At 43.3% G+C, this 22482-nt stretch overlaps 1 protein-coding gene across 2 annotated transcripts in view; it reads left to right on the forward strand.

Moving 5' to 3' along the window:
- The window catches only part of CALN1 (calneuron 1), a 176569-nt gene extending 158567 nt beyond the window's left edge, over positions 1-18002 (forward strand). For both annotated transcript variants that reach the window (XM_073315433.1, XM_073315434.1), the window contains 2 exons: positions 4425-4578; positions 16519-18002. In XM_073315433.1, the coding sequence (XP_073171534.1) occupies positions 4425-4578; positions 16519-16646 (282 nt within the window). In that variant the 3' untranslated portion in view covers positions 16647-18002. The remainder of the gene's footprint in view (positions 1-4424; positions 4579-16518) is intronic.
- The last annotated feature ends 4480 nt before the right edge of the window (positions 18003-22482 follow it).

Consider the following 22482-nt stretch of genomic DNA (forward strand, 5'->3'; position numbering starts at 1 on the left):
ATTTTGGTACCGTCAATGTGCTGCTGTGCAGCATTTAGCACAACTTTCCCTGCAATTACGGGTTAGAGTTACACTACGAGACCTCAGGTTCCCAGTACCCCTTATCGCTAGGCAATTTGACTCTAGCTCCACCCTCCATGAAAGGCCAAGCCAGAACCCTGGCACTGAACAGCCATATGTTTGGGGCAAGTTCAAATGTCCACTTCATGGCTGAGAGGAACATTTCTTTTTTTAATCTACAGGGGGAATAGATAAGATGATCTAATGGGCTCTTTTCCCTTGTCTGACCGCCTGAATATACAGGCCCTTAAATTTCAGTTCAGGTTAAGTCTAACATGTTAATGGCAAGATTTTTCATATATCATAGATAATGGTGAGCTTGCTAAGTCCCTTAGCCATGATCTAAGTGCATACTTTAAGAAAGAGTTCTAACTAGTTCTGGCTTTCAGCATGCAGATGTGAGTTTCTTTAACTAACAAACAGTTCTCTACCTGTTAGCAGGATTTTAGTCCTGGTAGCAGGTAAATACTGAGGCATGCTTGAGGGAAGTGCTGTCCCTGGAAATTATCAGCACAGGAGCTGAGCTTATTGAAGTACCACCCTGCCTCAGAATCATAATCATCTCTTTCATACATCCTCAAGAGGCAGTAGTCAGAGTTCTGATAAAGTTCTGTACATTCATTTGTGAAGAACAAAGAGTTTATCAAGCTGACTCGCTTGTCTTCTACAGCATAATACTGGGAGATTCTTTTATGGATTTCGTCCATTGACAGGGCTCTTCCCTGTCTATAAATGCTCTTCCACCTTGATCGTTAGCAACAGCCAGCGTTTTATAGTTTGAGATTCACTTGGAGAATTTAACATTTTTTAAAATTCACTGAATTTAATTTATTCCTTTGTGCTTATTTCAGGAAAGTTACCATCTCTGTATGAACCTTAATTTACAGCCCGTGAATGAAAAATAGGCTTATAAAATCAGTTTCCACCACTGCTCTTTTCACCAAAGCTAATGATTGTGTTATTAACACACATTAATGGCAAAAGGACATTTCTGACTAACACGCTGACTGGGCCAGAAGGTGTGGGCTCAAACTGGGAACTATTTCAGGCTGCTGAGTTTCTAGGTGCTGTTCACAGCTCTAACGGTTTTCATCCCCAAAGATGACAAAATACTTCACAAACCGCAGGTCTGATCCTGCAAACACTTTATTACCAAGCGCCGTGCTCATTACAGATGGACGATTGCGACAGGTGGGACTGAGTCAGGGATTGGTGCTGAGCCCTTTCTTCTTTATCCTCTGCCTCTTCTTGGGAAGAGTAACGCTCAGCAGAAGAACTCGGCATACAGGCTCACGGATGGAGTGAGCAAGTGCTGCATGGGCCCCCCCCAGCCTGAAGAATAATCTAGGTAACGTGTGTGACACAAGACAGGATATCTCTACATCAAATTATAAACCCCTTCTACTGTTTGACACAGTCAGTGGCTCCACGTCTTCGTGAAAATAAGTTGGACATGCCCAATCGGCTGCTGGCTCAACCTCAGGGAACTGATCTGACAAGGCGCAGGGGTGCTGCTTGGTGCAGGGGGGCTCATAGGAGAGAGAGCGCCCATGCCAGATGATCGTAAGGCAGCAGTTCTGCTGCTGAGGAATACTTTGGTAAATTGTCACTAAAAGAGCCATTGCAGAATCCTTCCACCAAGGATTTCTTCCAAAGAAGCTCAAGAGAGAGTCCGTCGCCACTTGCCCTTTGACGTGGGATACAACCATACTGTAGTTGAAGTGTGTTGCTATCTGAACATACTTATCTGCCTGCTGGGCGGTTTCCTGCACCTTCCTCCGAAGCAGCTGATACTGGGCTAGATGGACCAGAGGTCAGATCCACTGGGGCTAGTCCTATGTTTCAGTATTTCTGTGATGGAGTGAGGGGAGTCCCACTACTACTTTTGATACCCGCTGCCCATGAAGTTTACACGCACCGTCCCTGAAACTAGCCCATCCAAATCCCCTCTCCCTAGAATGTCCCAAGAGGCAGAGGAACAAACGCACTCCTTGTAGAAAACCACACAGGGGGAATATCAAAAGCACAATCTGCTAGTAGTTACAGAAATGTCTGAGGAGTCAGAACACCAGTGATTGGTGGATGCTTGAGAAGATGGGATTTCCACTCATATGTTGGGGCACTTTCAAATATACCATGTGAGTTAGCTTACAGAGCACAGAGACCATGATCTGTGCTTCTAAATACATCTGCCAGAAAGTCACACACTGTGCTTTCTAGCATTTGCAAGCACCCTCAATTACTGGTAAAGCTAGCTATTGGGCAGATGGTAGAAGGAAAAAAAAAATCTCTATAGGGTGGCGCTATGAACTCCTGTGCAAAAGTTCACACACTGGCTTCAGAGATCTCCCTTTGAGACAAAGATATAAACCAAGCACAATTATAGCATCAACGGACCAGCCACCACACCCCCTTTGGCCAATAAGGCCGTGGCTTCACTGCAGAGTTAACTCAGTTGTGACCCCTAACGTAAGTCTGGTCCACACCAAAAGGGCCAAAGAGGAAAGCAAAACTACAGGGCGGGTGAGAAAGCATACGCTCAGTATGTGGGGGAGACTGTTGGGCTCTGGGTGTTTCACAGAACCACAATAACCCCCTGCACTTTAACAAAGCTCAGTTTGGCCCATATTTTGCACAAGAGATACAAGAGGTAAATCTGGTGTAAAGCCAGAGCAACTCCGTTCACTTTAGCACTGTGCCAGCCTGAAAACACTGCCTCAGAAGGGGGTAAAAATGATCAAACGACACTTGGCTCTGTAACATGCTTTGCAAATGCAAAGCAGCGTATAAAACATCAAGTAATTAATGCTTCCAGCACCCCTGTGAGGTAGCCAAGTGTCTGTTAGCCTATGTTTACAGAGCTCTAGTTGCCAGGAGAAACATTTTTCCTATTCATACCAGTTCTGAAAGAAATCAGAAGAGGAGTATACAGATTTCTGTGCTTACAACACAATGAGTGGGCAATTTGTCACTGTGTGTGTGTGTCTTTCTTCTAGCGCAAGCAAAGTCTATAGCTTGCTGGTGGCAATTGTGCTTTTGGTGATAGTTTTAGTAGGTCAGCGGTGTCCCAAATCCAGCAGAGAAACAACCAACCCCAATAGATGGGGTCTGTTTGGAGCTACATGAGGAGCTTGCAGTGTTCACCATTTTTCGTGCTGTCTCCTGCTCTCTGCGCGATAACGTTGTTGGCATCAGATTTTACAGGTCACAGGAAAAAGAACTAAATTAGAATTTTAGAGATCAATGAGTCTGTATTCATTTATATGCAAAAATATTTTAAACGTATCAAGAACAGCTTCTGAAAGCTTATTTTCCCCACATAGGCAAATGATTTTTCATCAGTGAAGGAGAAGGTGGCCAGGGAAGAGGGCCTTAGCTGTTTTCCATGCTAAACTTCTTTGTTTTCCTGTTAACTAAGAATAGATAAGCTTATCTAATTGCTTTGGGGAGGGGGTTCTCTTTTTGCTCCTATGGTTTATGAAATTGTTGGATAAGAAATCTAATTACTTGCTGTCAGTATGTGTTTAATGGAAGAAGCAGACACAAGTGGTAATTTATTTTTCTCAATCACCACATTAGGCCAGAGGTGTAATTTGGATTCCTTTCTCATTTCAGGAGGTGGGCATTTCTTTTGAAGGGTTGAGAAGACTACAGAGGTTGCATGTAAATGTCGAGGGTTTTTGTTAAATAAATAAATCAAGCAATGAGTTCTCTATTTGTATATGATAAAAAAAGAGAACACATTCTCTTTTTATTTAATTTTATTCATACTATATATATAGGTCTGTGTCTGTGCAATTGTACAGCCAGATACCCCAAAGCAAAGATGTACCCTCTGGAGAGGGGCGGGGGCCCGTGTTCCAATGGAAGCATATTTCTGCAGCAGTGACCGTTTCAGGCTGGGCACTGACATTGTGTGGGAGCAGCATCTACCTACCTTGCCTGTGACATATGCTCATGAATACTTGAAGGTCAACATGTCAGCGCCCTGTATTATGTTAAGAGGGAGGGATTAGGGCAGGGTGCTGCTGCACTGCAAAAAGCTGCTAGGCAGCCCAGTGTATAAAGATCCTACCAAAAATGAGCGAGGCTCATCGAACCCATCCTGGGTTTGGCTGCTTGGGCACATGCATGCCTGGAAAGGCTGATAGGCAATACAGACCTCATAGGGGAAGTGATGGATATCCACCACTTCTAGTGCATTCTTTAGAAGTATGGAAAAGAATTTGCAAAATAACCTCTGAGGCCTTTTCTTCCACAACGAGCGTGCAGCACATTGGGATGTGGAGAGAGCGTCCCTAAAGCATTTATGGTTTGTTACCACTTCCGCAAACTAACTGAAATGCTTTCTCCTATTCCCACAGTTTGACATGCAAAGGATAACGCTGGAAGAGCTCAAACATATTCTGTATCATGCATTCCAGGATCATTTAACAATGAAGGACATTGAAAACATCATCATCAATGAAGAGGAGAGTTTGAATGAAAACTCTGGCAACTGCCAACCAGAGTTTGAAGGTGGTGAAAAGTTGTTATGCTTTTTCTCTCTAAGCTTTTCTTTGTTATGAAACTCTAGCAGGATCCTGAGGTCCTTTCCGAAGGTTTTAATGGGAACTGACCTGATTAGTACCAGTGAGCACTGGTCTGCTTAAAAGCACGGTGAAAACTGACTATGGACCTCAGAATTTGAGCCTTAATCTTCTTTACTCTGGATCCATGAAAATTGGGGACGGGGGGGCTGACGTGTTTTAGGTATCAAACTGATACCTTATATGGTTTGCAGTACATTTACAAGGATTGAAAAGGTCATCTACTAACTAGATTTTATGACTACCTCATAGTATCACTTAAAGGGACTATAAAACACTTAGGGATCCTTTACTCTATATCAGTGGTTCGCAAACTTTTGTACTGGTGGCCCCTTTCACACAGAGGCTTGCTGAGTGTGACCCCCCCCCTATAATTTTTTTTCATATTTAAAAAGTGTTTAATACCAGTGTAAAATGTAGGAGGCAAAGCAGGGTTTGGGGTGGAGTCTGACAGCTCGTGACCCCCCCACACACCTGCCGTAATAATCTCGCAACCCCCGGAGGAGTCAAGACCCCCGGTTTGAGAACGCGTGCTCTATATGATTAACTCCCATCTTTATATAAGATGGATCTTGTGACAAATTTGTCAGGCTCAGTACCAAAATCATGAACCATTTTGGGGTCAATTTCTTGGTATCCTTCCACAAGCAAGGTAAGTCTTCCCCACCAGTTTCCCCTACACACTCTTCCCTTTTCATCACTTATAACACAGTAGCAAACCTACATTTAAACTTAGTCTGGATTTGAAGTCAACAAATTGCTTAAAGGGGAGGAAGAATGGCTGTGTACTTTGTTAGTAGATTTGTTTAAAGCATACTAATCAACCACCACAACCCCCTCCCTAAATCGCCTTCCTTTACTAGAGCTGTGGAACAAAACCATTTTCTTACATTATTTAGTGGAGAGTGAATGCCTAGCATTAGAACCTCTTGCCTTCCAGCTCACTGTTTCATATGCTGCCCCATCTGGCTTTAGGAGCACCACCCCAACCTGCTCTTCATGCTAACTCCAGCTTTTTCAATATCCGTGAGTGTGAGCCCATGCATGAATTGATATGAGTTTTCATGCTCCATTGGGAACAGTTTCAGTCCCTTGGCATGAACCCAAGAAGAGTCAGGTGGTGCAAAAACCAACAACCCCTCCCTCCCCCAAACCAATATCAGTGAAAAATGTCAAGGAACTGAAAAGGTGTTCACCAAAGTGAGCCACTTCTTAAAAAAAAAATGGTTAGAAGGTTATTACAAGCAGAAAACCTTGCAAAGTGTTCTGAGAGTCTCTGATGAAAGGCTCTTTGGAACAGGAAAGTTAATAATAAAGAAAAATAGGATAGCTCAGTGAGAGGTCAATGGAGGAGGAAATGGTGATTCTCTCAAGAGTAGCTACTTCTCACTGATAGCATTTCTGGGGACTGCACAGTGGTTGGTATAAAATGATGAGAGAGAGTGCGAGCCAGAGAGCTTCTCAGGGAGACAGGAATCTCTTTAGTTGGCTCATATCTTTGTAAGAGGCAAGTTTTAATCCTTGTAATAGAATTAGCACAATGAATTACAACTGAGCTCTGGAGTCATCTCTCTGACACTGGTTAATTACTATTGATAGTCCTGAAATCACCTAGCACTTGAAACCTGGCATAGTTCTTTCTCTGCAAAAGAGAGAATGTTACCTAGGCAAGCCAACCCATTAGCACAAAAGAGAGTCAAATTCTGCTTTGTGATATTAATCTACTAAAAAAGTTTGGCCCCTTAAGGTCCCGATCCTGCAAAGATTGACACATACACATGGGCTTAACCTAGCATTCTGGAACTAATTACAGTAAGTCTCTGGATGATTTGAAAGAGACAAGTTGGGTGAGGTGATCTCTTTTATTGGACCACATTAAGAATGACTAGCTTTGTATTCGCAAAAAAAAAAAAAAAAAGTTTAAAAAAAAAGTTCAGTCATTCCACAAGCAATGTTAACAGAAGTGCTTGACGGATGGTGTCACATGCAATTTTGGCTTTAATAGTCACAGCCGCTTTTATACTTTACCCAGCGTAATATTCCAATGGGAAAAATGACTCAGTTTAAAAAAAAATCCCATCTAATCTTTCATTTCAAGTTTAAGAATGCTTATCATAGAATATCAGGGTTGGAAGGGACCTCAGGAGGTCATCTAGTCCAACCCCCTGCTCAAAGCAGGGCCAATCCCCAACTAAATCATCCCAGCCAGGGCTTTGTCAAGCCTAACCTTAAAAACCTCAAAGGAAGGCGATTCCTCCACCTCTCTAGGTAACACATTCCAGTTCTTCACCACCCTTCTAGTGAAAGTTTTTCCTAATATCCAACCTAAACCTCCCCCGCTGCAACTTGAGACCATTACTCCTTGTTCTGTCATCTGCTACCACTGAGAACAGTCTAGAGCCATCCTCTATGGAACCCCCTTTCAGGGAGTTGAAAGCAGCTATCAAATCACTCCTCATTCTTCTCTTCTGCAGACTAAACAATCCCAGTTCCCTCAGCCTCTCCTCATAACTCATGTGTTCCAGTCCCCTAATCATTTTTGTTGCCCTCCGCTGGACATGTTCCAATTTTTCCACATCCTTCCTGTAGTGTGGGGCCCAAAACTGGACACAGTACTCCAGATGAGGCCTCACCAATGTCGAATAGAGGGGAACGATCACATCCCTCCATCTGCTGACAGTGCCCCTACTTATACATCCCAAAATGCCATTGGCCTTCTTGGCAACAAGGGCACACTGTTGACTCATATCCAGCTTCTCGTCCACTGTAACCCCTAGGTCCTTTTCTGCAGAACTGCTGCCTAGTCAGTCGGTCCCTAGTCTGTAGCGGTGCATGGGATTCTTCCATCCTAAGTGCAGGACTCTGCACTTGAACCTCATCAGATTTCTTTTGGCCCAATCCTCCAATTTGTCTAGGTCCCTCTGTATCCTATCCCTACCCTCCAGCGTATCTACCTCTCCTCCCAGTTTAGCATCATCTGCAAACTTGCCGAGGGTGCAGTCCACGCCATTCTCCAGATCATTTATGAAGATATTGAACAAAGCTGGCCCCAGGACCAACCCTTGAGGCACTCCGCTGCCAACTAGACATGGAGCCGTTGAGCCAGACAATCCAGCCAGCTTTCTATCCACCTTATAGCCCATACTTTAACTTGCTGGCAAGAATACTGTGGGAGACTGTATCAAAAGCTTTGCTAAATTCAAGGAACACCACGTCCACTGCTTTCCCCTCAGTCACAGAGCCAATTATCTTGTCGTAGAAGGCAATTAGATTAGTCAGGCATGACTTGCCCTTGGTGAATCCATGCTGACTGTTCCTGATCACTTTCCTCTCCTCTAAGTGCTTCAGAATTGATTCCATGATTTTTCCAGGGACTGAGGTGAGGCTGACTGGCCTGTAGTTCCCAGGATCCTCCTTCTTCCCTTTTTTAAAGATGGGCACTACATTAGCCTTTTTCCAGTCATCCGGGACCTCCCCCGATCGCCATGAGTTTTCAAAGATAATGGCCAATGGCTCTGCAATCACATCCGCCAATTCCTTTAGCACTCTCGGATGCAACTCGTCCGGCCCTATGGACTTGTGCTCGTCCAGCTTTTCTAAATAGTCCCGAACCACATCTTTCTCCACAGAGGGCTGGTCACCTCCTCCCCATGCTGTGCTGCCCAATGCAGCAGTCTGGGAGCTGACCTTGTTCGTGAAGACAGAGGCAAAAAAAAGCATTGAGTACATTAGCTTTTTCCACATCCTCTGTCACTAGGTTGCCTCCCTCTTTCAGTAAGGGGCCCACACTTTCCTTGACTTTCTTCTTGTTGCTAACATACCTGAAGAAACCCTTCTTGTTATTCGTAACATCTCTTGCTAGCTGCAACTCCAAGTGTGATTTGGCCTTCCTGGGCTTCACTGAGTGTAGATAGTTTCCCACAATAAGTTCAGAGTGAGAGAAAAATAAAAGGATACTAATCTAGAAGAGCAGAAATTTTTAGGTATAGACTAGGCCTCAGCTGTAGCTCAAGGTTTATTTAGTTTATATCACTTAGGGCTTGGAAAAATTTCCTGCCCTCTGCAACGTAGTTAGGTTGACCTAACCACTACTGTAGATCAACAAAGAATTCTGCTGTCAACCTAGCTACAGCCTCTCAGAGAGGTGGATTCCCTACGCTGACAGGAAAACCACTCCTCTCACTGTAGGAAATGTCTCTAGTACCGCACCACCACACATCTGAGGTACTATATAAGCCACATACCCTGATTTAGACATCACCATGTCCTTCAGGATTGGAACCAATTGAAATGCAGAAAAAGTTTGATTGTGAAGGGCACTAGTTTTACCATCACACTGATTTGATAAATGAAGTATTGCCCGCGATTTATTTACTAAGAACACTTCTTTTGTGCCCAGCATATTTAAGGTAGTTTCATTTACTAAAAACAATGCAGTTTGTGCATTTTGAATTGATTTCCAATTTCTAGCCAAATGGAGTCTGACATTTTTTTTACTTGCAGTTATTAAATGAGATCCTCCATTCACCATTTTCTAATATAAAAAAAGCAAAAGTTCAATAAATGTGCAACACTTAGACATTGGAATAAATGCGTATAGATCTAGTGCATCCTCCTGGTTAGCAAAAAAAAGTACCACCAAATCACACCAATCGACCTGTCTTTAGGAACAATAAAAAGCGCAAATGCAAAATAAGATCAACATCCATTACTTAAAATCAAGGTTTCCTGCTTGCTGATTTAAATCTTGATTAAAAATGGAAAATTAAAAATGGAAAGTTTAAGCAAAGCGCTTAAAATCGCCATTACCTGCTGATAACCTACTAATGTGACTCAACAGGGGGATTTTGGGAGGTTCCGAGATCAGCACGGAGCTGGGCCCGATACTTCGGTGAACCCTCTCAGCCTGGATCTGCTAAAATTGGGCTGGAAGTGTCATATGCTCAGTCTGTCAGCACGTTGGTACTTCCTGCTTCTGAAAGTACAGCGGGAACAGCTTTTTCTCATGGGATGTTGGCGCTGCTGGTGCCAGACAGAACCCAGAAGCATATGGACCCATTAAAAAAAAAATCAGGAGGAAAAAAATATTAGCTTTTATCCAGTTTTTTGGTTCAAAAATAACTGAATTCTTCAAAAGTTTAGCCGTGACACTGGCACTTTTCAAAGTGCTTTCAGGTCCAAAGACAACCTGCATCTTTCCCCCATGCGTAGCTGTTCACTTAAGCATATACTCTGCTGCCCCAACTATACCCATTACACAGGTGCCAAACTTCAGTGCTTGGCTCCAAAGCAAGAACGTGGGACTTCATGGAGTCGACACGCCTTAATTAAGCAGTACCTTTGCAGGTAAGGCATGTTGGAGAGCCCCGCTGGATTTTAGCAAGGTTCCCCCCAGCTAGTTTAAGCCTTCTGCAAAATCAGCACTCACTAGCACCATTGAAACATTCTTCCCAACAGAAGGACACTGCATGCTCTTTCCACGGACACAGACGCTCAGTGGGTCAGAAGGGATAATTACCCCAGAGAATCTCAGGGCTAGTCTACATGCAAAAGTTGTACCACTCACTATACTGGTACGACTCCCTAGTGTGGATGCACTTACAGCAGTATAGAAGGTTCTAGTACCACCATTGCACTTTATAGCGTATTCTTGTAAAGAAACTATGCTACTATAAGGCACCTTTTATATTGGTGTAACTGCATCCTCACAAGGATATACCAGCATAACTACCTCTGTTAAATATAACTATTGCTTCAAAACCTCTGTCCATGCCAGGCCTTAGCAAACCATTTTCTCTATTTTGTGGCCCAAGATTCTCTTGTCTGGATACAGACTTTCAGGATTACACTTTAAATTGTGTGTGTCAGTCCCCGTCTAGTGAAAGTTACATACACATATCCAGATGTCCAACCCTACACACCTGGAGTGTTTGGCTTCTATATTTAGAGTAAACTGAATGACACGTTGAACCCAAATCTGCATCTGAGACCAAAATTGCCACCTATCCAATGACAAAGTCTTTGCTCTAGTAGAGAAAAAAAAATGGAATCACCCCCCACGCAAATTGACACACACATTTTTCCCCTTTTCCATTCAGATTTTCCATCCTGATAACAAGGCACCACAAAGTCCTGAGAGCTCCATAGAAATACCTAACAAACAGAAGGATACACACTGTAATAAAAGAACACAGTGTCATTGGACAAAAGAAATTAATGAGCAGGCCAGGGGAATGGAGGCAAGAACCAGGAATCAGTAATATATAATTTATGGCAAAGAAACAAGCAGTCAGCAAAAATGGGAGAGCCATTCGCAATTACACTAAAGCCTCTTGCAGTGCCTTAAATCAAACTGCTTGTGATATCACAGGAAACAAACTAGAATGTCTATATTCTGATGACTGCACACACCTATTTCATCCTCAAATGTGACATTGAAATTAACAGGATACAATGGAGCAGCTGCAGCCAAATGCCACGAGTCTCTGCTCCTTGCCCACAGTGTGAAAATGCGGAGCTGACTTCCTCCCATTATTTTCCTAACTCTATTCCCAGACAAAGGGAAAGAAACCTGGGACTTGTCCATACCAACATTTAGAGCGTGGCAAGCTGGGGTGTAAATTTACAGCACACTAGCTTGCTGCACATGAAGTGTGTGATCACAGGGTCCACATGGACAGTAACAGCTCCTCAGTGCACTGCAAAGAGTAGATCAAAGTGCACTGTGGAACTGTTAGGACAGGTCTACACTCACAGCAGCATACAGAGGACACGTGCTGCACGGCCCACTTGCACAGGTATAAATAGCAGCATTGGTGGGGAGGCATTGCTTAGTAGCGTAACATGCCAAAACCTTAGGGCATGCTCAACTACACGCCTGAGCAGTGCCTCCCCCAGCTCACTGCTGTTTTTAGTGGTGTAGCATCCTGCGGCTTCCCCTCTGCTTCTCCCTGCCAGAGCCTTTCAGAGTCAGGGACAACAACACGCTGCATTGTGGATGCAGCCTGTTTTGTACTATGGCACGTAGCTACACGTGCCCTACGTGTTGCTCTCACTGTAGGCGAGGTTTTAATGTATGGCAGCATGGTCCACATGCACAGTTAGTGTGCAGCCAGTTAGCATGCTATAAGATTTACACCGTGACTTGCTGCAAACTCAGTGTTTGTACAGCCACGCTCCTAGTGTTGTTCGCCACGTGCAGGAATTATGACAACGTTCACTGTAAATATTTTGTAGCACGTAATTTGAATTTGCTGGATACTGACCAGGTCCTATAGCACCTGCATTTGAAGAAGGCTCATCCTTTACTTCTAGCAATAGCTTAACCATGATAACACTGGCCAGATCGGACATGGTAGTTTTATGGTAGAGGTTGCTGACTCAGGGCATCCCTCAGATACTATGGCTCTATTTTGGTCAGTGTTCGCTCTTTGTGGCCTCTTCCCCAACCCAATAGAAGAAAAACTACAGCCACTCTCTGCCCCTGCAACCTCCAACAGCTCTTCCTCCACAGAGGTCCAGCATAGACCCTGGGCCATATCTTGCCTGGCACCTGTTATACATGTACGCGTCTTCGTTAGCGGTCACCCGACATTATTCAGATGTTCATTGGTGCTGCTGCATAGCTCATTTCCTTTGCTGTGCTTGCTCTCGGCTGAGCCCACTGGGACCAGCCCCTTGTATCTAGTTATCGTACATGAACGAGTTACACACTCAGTGAACTCCACCAGGGGCTATTCCCACTTGGCGACCCTCCCCTCGCTTTAATAAGATTCTCCTGCTTTGATGTGACAATCTTGCAGATAACCCTTGCTTCCTGGGAATCTCTTTATGTAGCTCAATCTCACAGATTGCCTTCTTTGGGTAAACCTGCTACTCAGCCTCTCACATCCCAGAGGGATTCCTGACCCTGACCAGTTTCAGAAGAAAGCTCACATTCGACTGCTGTGCTTACTCCGAACACACCCAGCCACTGCTAAGATTGTATTCTTCTCTATAGCACCATGTTCATCTCCTCTGTTTTGCGGAGAAAAGTGGCTAGCCTCTGGGAGAACTCCAGTCAAACAAACCTTGAGGAAGACCTAAGTGTTATGCTTAAAGGATTTCATTACTCTCAGTCCTTCCAAATAGGAAAACACAATCCACAGCCATAATGGTACAGAGCCTAGACACCACTACGGACAGGTATCTGCTGTAAAATGCTGACTTTCCTCATTCCAAAAACCCCAGCCTTATCTTATCAGGGAGCTTCTCTTATCAGGGAGGGCCAGCATTAGAGCTTGGCTAGTTATGACCCATATTAGCTGAATCTATCCTGGCTCTACCTAGCATCCTGTGCAGTGTGCCTAGATATTCATGGTAGTTGTCTTTTTCTCAGACCTTTCCCAGTGGAATAAAGGCAAGACAAAATATTTTTCAATACAGCTGCAGAGAGCTGAACTCTGGGAGGACAAAGCCCATGAGGCGGTCTTTAAAAAAATCAAGCTCTAGGCCCACTCCATTGGTCTACTTTGCTCAATACCACCAGACACTTATTTGTGTGTATATAGGTGCACCTCTCTCCAAAAAAAAAAAAACCAACATCTTCCTCTAGAATGCCATTGGACAGCTCTGTGGCTGCTACAGCCTCATTCAAAACCCTTGTTTAACCAGACTGCATTATAGCTATAGGAACTGTAGCTCAAAGTGGGTTATGTTGCATTACACAACTCTTGCGAGTAGACAGATCAGGGCTACAGGAAGATTATATTGTAATGAGTGGTCTCTGAGAGCAATTTTGTTCAAGGTGGCAGCTTTCCTTTTCATAGGCAGGGCAAGAATTCACACCCTTAGCACAGAGGAGCCTGCCATAAGGAAAAGTGGGGCCCTGGGACTGACAGGTTTCTCCTGCCAGCTGAATTCAGGATCTGGCCCTGACCAGATGAAAAGTTTGAGCATACACAACTCCATTTGACTCAGCACCTCTCAGGATCAGATCCCTTGTGATTAGTGAAGGGACCTGTGCATGATTCATAAAACTGTCTTTCTTCCTCCCTCCCTCTGCTTCCACCCCCATCAACACCATGTACAGTAGGCAGTGCAGAATAAGACTAACACTGGCAGGAATAATTTAGGCCCACAGTGAATCACCAATGATTTATTCTTTGGAGATAGAAATGGAAGACTTGTTTGTGCCCTAATAAGTTCAAAAAACAAACAAAACAAACAGACTTCTAAGTTCCGGCTACTCAAATCTCAAATAAAACCTGTGGAACATTTTAAGGACGTTGCAAACTTATTGCTGAACCAGTTTTTCCATTTGCCAGTGTTCTAGGTCACACACAGTCCTGTTGACTGTCTTCCTTTCTAAAGAGAAATGCAGCTGGCCAAGTATAGAGTGTGCTGGGGTGCAGAGGATTTCTTATTTCTAACCACCCAAATACTGCCTCATCACATCAGTGAGACGCATGAAATAATCTTGTTCATTTGTAGAATATAAATTCAGTATGTCATAATCTTCTATTAAAATGAATACAAGGGACTGATCAATACAGTGATGCACAATATAAGAACCAAGACAAGAGAAGTAGGCAGACAGGAAAAATATCAGAGAATACTAGATATCCTAGGCCTGATTCTGATCTTAGTTATTTCCATGCAACTTCTAGCATAAAATAATGAATCAGTGTTGGATGAAAGAAAAAAAAAAAAAAAAAACCAAGGAAGAAAGCAACAGTGAGAGGATAGAATAGGAAAAAGGTACAGGCTGGAGTTCAGGATTTTTTTTATTATTGTTATTAATGCCCCAGAAGAGGAAACAGTATACAACTGCCACAATGGGGATTTTTACACTCTCTCTGCATGGAAATTATTGACTCCCCTATTGGTTTCTCTGACCTAGGAAAAAAAGGATGCTAAAGAAACAGCCATTTCCATCAAAATACCACCTTTTGAGAAGGAGTAAGGATGTACTGAAGTGTTATTGCAGGGCAACTAACATTCATATGGGAGTGGGCATTACAATTCAAATTTCCTTACCCCCTTATGAGAGAGGAACAAACAGTAACACACTCAGAACTGAATAGCTGGAGCTTTCCGACAGTTATGAACAGCTTCCGCCCCCCCCCCCCACACACACTTTCTGCATGCCTTTGGATATTCAGGTTCCAGCTGGCATCAGAACCAGAAGGGCAGGGTATCATGAGAGGAAAACCCATTCTCATGAAACCACCAGCCCAAGCTTTCCACACTTGAGAAGTTCAGAATCTCTTCTGCTCATCTGAAAGTCTGATATTTGAGATATTCCAGTTTTGACAGTCATTTGAGGTTCTCTCATTAGTAATCTGACCATGGAGGCGGCAACTTCATGTCCATGTTATAACTAGGGTACGGGGAAGCCATATCAAAATTTAGTGATTACCATGCTTGTTTGGAGAAGGTTTATAATCACTAGCAGTAAGTCAGTGCTTGCCATAATCAATCAGCTATGCCCTCTCCCCCTCCCCTACACACACCAAAATAAGAAAGCTATTTGCTGCCTAGCAAATACAGATAAGACAGATTTCATACTTCCTGCAACAGCAAACTTAATGATACGCCGAGTTGCTATAGCACTTTAGTACTGTAGCAGAGGCTCCCTAAGCACTTGCCAAATACTAAATCATTACAATAACCCTGCAAGATGGGGAGATGAAGACCTGGAGGGGTAAGCTGGCTTGTACAAGGTCATGGTGTGAGCCAGTGGTAGAGATTAAAAAAACGAAACAACCATAACTCCTGACTTCAAATATTGTCTTTTAACTAGTAGATAAGCCTGCTTTTCTACAGGATATTTAGAGAAAAGTTTGCCCACTGTTCTGTAAGTCATTTTTAATAGGTCTCCTTTTGCCTGTACACTGAAAACTTTGAATGCGCTTCCAGGAAGTGATGTAACCATATTTAACCATGGCAATTGGGCACAATATTTAGAGCGAGTTGTCTGATGAGACCCCCCGATCTGGAATACTTCTGCTCAGTTCTGAGCACTGCATTTCTGAATTCCTTCCAATTTGACTACATCTTTTCAGTCAAGACCAACACAAATGATTTATAAGGAAAGATTAATGGAGCTATATCTAAGAAGAGATGGTCAGTTCGTGGATTAAACAGCAGTAAATGTAAACCCTTCTAATACTTGTAAACAGTGTTTCAATGCCAGGAGGAGACAGCAATGGGTTAGGAGTTTTAACTAGGAGCAATGGGTGAAGTTAGTGAACATGCAGGGTGAATACGATGAGAATTGATCACTTGATTGTTTTACAAGCCTTTTGGACAAAGCATTAGAAAATACACTGCAAGAGAGCAAATCCTGCATTGACAGAAAGATGCACTAGATGACCGTAATACATGTGTCATCAATATAGAATCCAAGCGAAGTTTCCAATGTTGCTCTAAGGACTATAAAAGAAAAACTGATCTGGGGTTGTGCGAGGATACCTGGCGTATCAGTCTGTATTGAGACTAAGAGGGCTTGAATTCAGCATGTGCCAGGACTGGGCAACATGCGGCTTGACAGTCTCCCTTTGACGTGCACAGTGGAGAATTTAGATTACTGGTATGGAAATCCAGGGGTGGAAATCTTTATGGAAATGTAACTTCTTCTTAATCAGAAGTCAAACAACTGGGGCTGTCGAGTCTGGGGGAATCTCAAAAGGAATAGACTAGAGGTTTAACCATTCAAAAGTCAGACCAGTGAAAAGGGTGGGGTAAAATTCAATTGATATGGATTTTTTTTGCAGAGAGGCTACAGATGCAAGAGATGTTAAGTGCTTATTATGATACAAAGAAAAACTGGTGAAAGACTAAATACTTCCAGTTGTAATACTCCTCTATTTTTTCCCTCCCACTTTAGTTCACTCCCAGAAACAGAACAGACAGACCTGTGTACGGAAGAGCCTTATATGTGCATTTGCCATGGCCTTTATTATAAGTGTCATGCTGATTGCAGCCAACCAGATCCTCCGGAGCGGCATGGAATAGCCTTTCAACATAACACTGTGAACCAAACTAACCATGCATGCGCATGCCAACGGGTGAACTTTTTCCTCAATCAACTTTGAAAAGGGAAATAAAGAAAGAGGCGGGCAGATAAAGAACCAGTCGACAAGGAACCCGAGGCCAGCAGTGTAATACGTCTTGTGAATCAACTACATCCTCTTGGCAGGGACATAAAAGGGCTGTCTTAATGCTTTAATGGCTTAGTTTCCTAATGCAATAAACATACAGGAGTCCTGAATTATTGCTTCAAAACGGCGGTGGTAACTTGAAGGAGGACTCACTTTCATCCAGAGTTATATTTTGTGATTCTGAAGAAGCGCAGCCTTACGAGCTATTTTTGTGGGACTGTCTTTTAACCTAGGGGGCCAACAGACTATTTTGAGTAGCTTTCCTGGAGTCCCATGTTCCCAGGAAGTCGATCATAGCGTAGCCACAAGCAAATACAGTTTGTTTTACTTCATCTACTTCGCTGTGTTTTCCCTTATGACTGTGCGCTCAAGTCTACGGCATTGGAGGGGAGCTAGAAAGTCCTTGTACAGTATTTTCAAATTTCAAAAAGGAAAATTTGCTAGTATTGTGCATTTTTTATTTTTTTGGTTTTAAACCCACCTTTGACACAAGATTGTGGGGGAAGCACTCTGTGCTTTTTTTTCTGTTTCAATCAGGGCTTTTAAAAGAAAAGGAAAAGAAAGCTTGCTTTAGCACATGGGCATTTTAAAAATCTGTGCAGCCTTCCTACTGAGTCTGCAACCAGCGCTATCAATTAAAGATCATATTTGGCTCCATCTTTCCATCAGAGGTCACTCACTGGTTTTCAGCAAACTCGCTTTTGCCCTTGCTCTAAATTGGTCTTGCACAAGCGTCTCAGGCACCAAAAATCCTAGGAGAACTCTTCCAATAAAAACAATATTTTTTGAGTCCTGGCTCCAATTTCACGCTTTGTTAGGTGTCAGAAGTCTCTATGCTAGGCACCTTCTATTAAAAAAATATATATAAAGTAGCTCATACCTTTGACTTTTTGGTGTTGTTAGTTTTTGATCATTTGACTGTTCTGTCTTTTATCAGGGGCAGTTTTTCCCCTCGTGCATAGGCTCATGGGAGAGAAAACTGAAAAGCAGAAAGCAACAAGCAGTGGAAGAGCTCAGAGTAGAAAATACTGCCATATGTTACATAGCACGTCAGCCGTTCAGATCCTGAGAGTTACTCATTTTTCCTGGAAGAGATTTTCACGAGCGGCACAAACAAGATCAGGGAGTTATGTAGACAAAAGGTACAACATGTACTGGGACGAGCACAAGAACTACGCACGCTTGATGCCAGGATCAAATATGGAATTTTTATTTTTTTAAACAAGGCATGATCCTTGCATTTAGCTTTGAACAATCCTCGCGTGATCTGGGTACGAGGTAGGGGTGAAAGTCACCTGCTATCGTCAAATGGACAGTGTGTGTCCGGGGAGGAGAGAAGGTGTAGGCTGTATTTCTTTAGATACCCGAGTGCAGGGGTAGAGCCCTAAGAGCTGCAGGAGTTGAGTGCTGCCAGCTACGTTAGATGCCCCCAAGGGGGTGGAAAGCGTCACTGTGAAAGTGGGGCCAAGGAGCAGATGCTTCACCTTTTTAAAGGGAGGCAGAGCTTAGTCTCCAACACGCACTTCCCCCGGACTGTCAGTGGAACTTTGGGTGCGCCGGCCATAATCACTGCAGAGACGCACAGTGCTCCATTCCTTCTCTCCCCCCTACAATGCAGCCAAGCATCTTAAACCCTGATCTGTCCTGAAAACTAACGGTCTTTTTGTTTGGCTACCAGGTTGGTCTGTTACATGTAATGCGTATTTTTAATTTGGTCTGATTAGAAAGTGATCATGATGGAACCATTCCTTCCTCTTCTTCTGCCTCCTCCTCCATCTACAGACAATGGATGTGTTCAGTGTCGGTCATGGATTTGCATTCCTCTTCCCCCACCCCACCCCACCCCACCTAAATCCACAATCTTTTCATCATCCATCTTTTCCCTGTTTCTGAGCAAGACAACTTTAGTTTTCAAAGCAACCATGCAATTTTTCTGCTTAGGTTTCAGGACATGGTGTGCGTGCACACACCCCCCACCCCCCTTCATTTCTGTTCTACTGTGGCCAAAACTGGATCAATGGGTAGAATATTCTCCGAGAAGCATTCCTTCTCCCAGAAGGAGAGATTTACATACGGCATGGGACAGGAATGGACTTCAAAACCAAACCAAATCCTTGGAGAGTTCTAAACACATGCTTCTCGTCACTAGGGAACAGAGATAGAGTTAAAGGCTTTCTGCAAGGGACCCAGCAGATCTAGTCGACTAATGAGCATTGAGATCTTGATGCTGTAAATGTGGATGACAGTTTCACATCTCAGGGGCACGATGAAAGTGGCATCACTGGAACACAGCATCAACACTACTTATCACTGGGTGATGTTTATTAACAATTTGCAGTTATTGCCTGGAGGCTTAACACTTGCTTAATATTCCTAGTTGCCTGGTTGATGGACCATATTGGTGCCTTTTGAAAGTTAGAAACCAACATTCCACATGGAGAGCAACCGAAGCCGGAGACAAGCATTAACTTATGGTCTGTCCCACCCCCCCCCCCCGTTCACTTCCTGGGGAGCTGGATCAGATCACTGGGGCCAAATCCCAAGACCCTTCCCTCGGGCACAAAACTCCCATTGACATCAGTGCGAGTTTTGCCTGAGAAAACTTGGCTCCGGGTACATTAACAGATCAACATGGGTGTGTTGATCAGTATCGTAATAGTAAATGAAAGTCACCAGCGTTTGGCAAGTCTCACTTACTTTAATCATCCCCATGCCCTGAAAACAATGCATGGATTTCAGTAGGTGTTTGTGTTTAATGTTTTAGTTTATACAAAAAACAGGATTGTAATTTCATATTGTTCAGCCTAAATATTAAATTGATACTACTAGATTGTTATTAGGTTACATAAAAGGACTCAAAAACATGTTCCTGTTCTTAGTCAGTTACTCAGAATAAGAGAACTCCAAAGCCATGTGATGCTTGATTCATAAATAGGAATTAGATTTTGAAAACTGATCCTTGACCACAGTTAAAAAGCTCTGTTCTCATTCCCCGCGTGGAGGGGAGCCTGGCATGCATCAGGAGTGGGATAAATCCCGCCCTCCAAAATACAGGCACGCAGTACTGCATGTTTAGTAATATTAACTACTGCACGTGGGCATGTCTTGCATATCGGTAACTCACTCCGCATCTTGCATAGCGACACTACAAGTTCCATGGGAATTTCAGGGGGTGCTCCACATTGCCTTTTCATACCAAATGGCAATCGCAAAGGCAACCCTGGCTATACAAGATGTGCACAGTGTCACAGAAACATGCAACAGTTTCTTAAAGAGAACACAGCCCAATTTCATTAGTGTTGGTCAAACAGTATTCAAGCCAAGAACTGATAAACTTAGCCTGCCTTTTGGTTCATGCATCATTCCCAGATTCTGAAAATACACTTGTATCTAAGGGCTTGTCTAGGTGGAGGGTTGCACTGGTTTGTCTAACTGTGTGAAATTCAACAGATTGATTTAAACTGGTGGAAAACCTCTGAGTGGACACACTTATTTCAGTTTAAGTGTAGTATTCTGGTTTAGCTAAACCAAACTAAAACAATGAGTGTGTGTCCACACATTTGGATTGCATCAGTTTGATCAAACCAGTGCAAGTCTGCATGTAGAAAAGCCCTACGGTTTTGCTACTGATTGGACGGTTCTTATGTCAGTTGGTGAATGGACAGCCACAGGCATCCGCAGTGTGGGACTGATCATATGGATGTTAATGCTTCCTATTGGAAGGACAAACTTTTTAAAAACAGGTGACTACTGAACAACAAGAAAGAGCCCATCTGATAATAATTGGAGAGGCATTTGGTATTTGCCAATATTACTGCGGACATGGACCAAATCTGGAAATTCATGAGCAGTTCAGCGTATGAGCCTCCCAAAAAGCGGAATAGGAGGTTGCTGGTTTGTTAGTTACAGTGCCAGCTTGCCAAACCTGTATCGAGCTGGGTAAGAATCCCTGTAAGGAGGATTCTGGCTCGGTCTTACGAGATCCGAGATGAAATTTTCGGCTGGTTCAGGAATCTTTTTCATCCTGATGCTTTACATTTAAAAAGGTAGATCCTGGTTTTCAAAAGATGTGGAGCACCTGGTCACTTCAGTTGGAATTCTGGGCACTCGGCACCTCTGAAAATCTTTTGAGGCTTTCGTAGGGGTTTATTTATGGTACAGTCTTGGATCAATAAGCAAGAGGGCTTTCTGTTTCTTTAACCTTTTCCCCTACGGGATCAGAGAATCTCTGGGCAGCCTCAAGTTGAAGTGGTGGATGAATGAAGCTGCAGCTAGGGAATAAGCGAGTGGGTCAAAAACAACATCAGAAGTAGCAATTTACATAATCGTCAGCTGAGCAAATTGAACATGATAGGCTCACGCTGTCCAACTAGCAAAGTTACAAAAGCACCAGAATTGACCTTCATATAGCTTATACCTTTAACCACTGCCAAAGGAGAATCTGAAGTCAGATCCAGTATCTGTGTGGACTGAGAGGAAGTTACAAAATGTTACCATGCAGCATAACTGGGAACAATTGTCTGCTACCGAGTTGGTACTCACACCATTGTTAAGGTTACAGCAAGATTTTCCACAAGAGAAGGGTTGCAGTAAATTAGGGTATGAATTAAATTACCAGTCAGGAAATAATGAGCCTTTTACCCAGCCATATCTTAGAAAATTGACTCTCTGGAATAGTTATCTTATGAAAATTAGCCACTAGTGTCTCACTTTCCTTTTTACTTCACTGTAGCTACACAATCCCAGGGTCAAAGAAAACTCTAAACCACACCCCAACACACACTGAAATGTTTCAAGTTGTCTAGGCTAAGACAGAGTTCAGCACCACAAATTTTATCCCCATCAAGAGTTGTGCATTGAGAATTCTGTCTGAACCCATTTATTAGCTCTGGTCTCTAATGCCACCTCCATGGCCCTGCTACCTAGCCTGCCTCATCAGCTCTGCACCCCACAGAATCTCCCCAAGAGCCTCTGACCTGGGGTGGCAGAATAGATGGGGACAGAACATGGAAAGAGTGTAGAACATGGAAGAGGATACTTTCTTCTCAGCCCACCTCTTACTCCTCCCACAAGATAACCCTACTCTAAACTTGCTGAGGCCAGGGTTAAAGTTGTGATTTTGAGGGACTGGGTACAGGCAGTTCACATTGCGTATTCTAGGTGTGTACCTGCACACTGATGTTGAGATGTCTGAATTGATTGGTCAGGAAGTTGGTGTGGCTTTTACTGGCAATGTCCTTGAATTCTAGTGACTGTATCAAAAAGGTAATGCAATCACAACCTAAACTCCACATTAACCAAGGGGTTTAGATGGTTTCAAGAATATGTCATCATCCTAAGATTATCAGTCACAGCATCCTAGTGAGCTCTCAGCTGTCTATTTTATTGATCTGAATGAATGCAGAAAGCCCAGAACAAAGACTGTACAGTAATTAGAGAGAATCTTTCTGTGCTTAAAGTGTGTTTCTGGCTTCCTATGAAGAACTCAAAGCATGCCTGATGGAACTTGGCACAGGACTGTGAGCCCTATCCACAGTTCCAATCTTATAGATGAAATTCCATTTTGAAGTGCTCACATAATACAAGGAGCGTTATGCCAGTCTCTCTCCCTTATCCAGTCAAGATTTTATACTCAACTGCAACTTTTATGCACTTGTGTACACACACACACACTCTGCTGTCAAGAACTG

Source organism: Lepidochelys kempii, chromosome 17 (genome assembly GCF_965140265.1).
Source record: "Lepidochelys kempii isolate rLepKem1 chromosome 17, rLepKem1.hap2, whole genome shotgun sequence".
In the NCBI taxonomy this organism is placed as follows: domain Eukaryota; kingdom Metazoa; phylum Chordata; order Testudines; family Cheloniidae; genus Lepidochelys; species Lepidochelys kempii.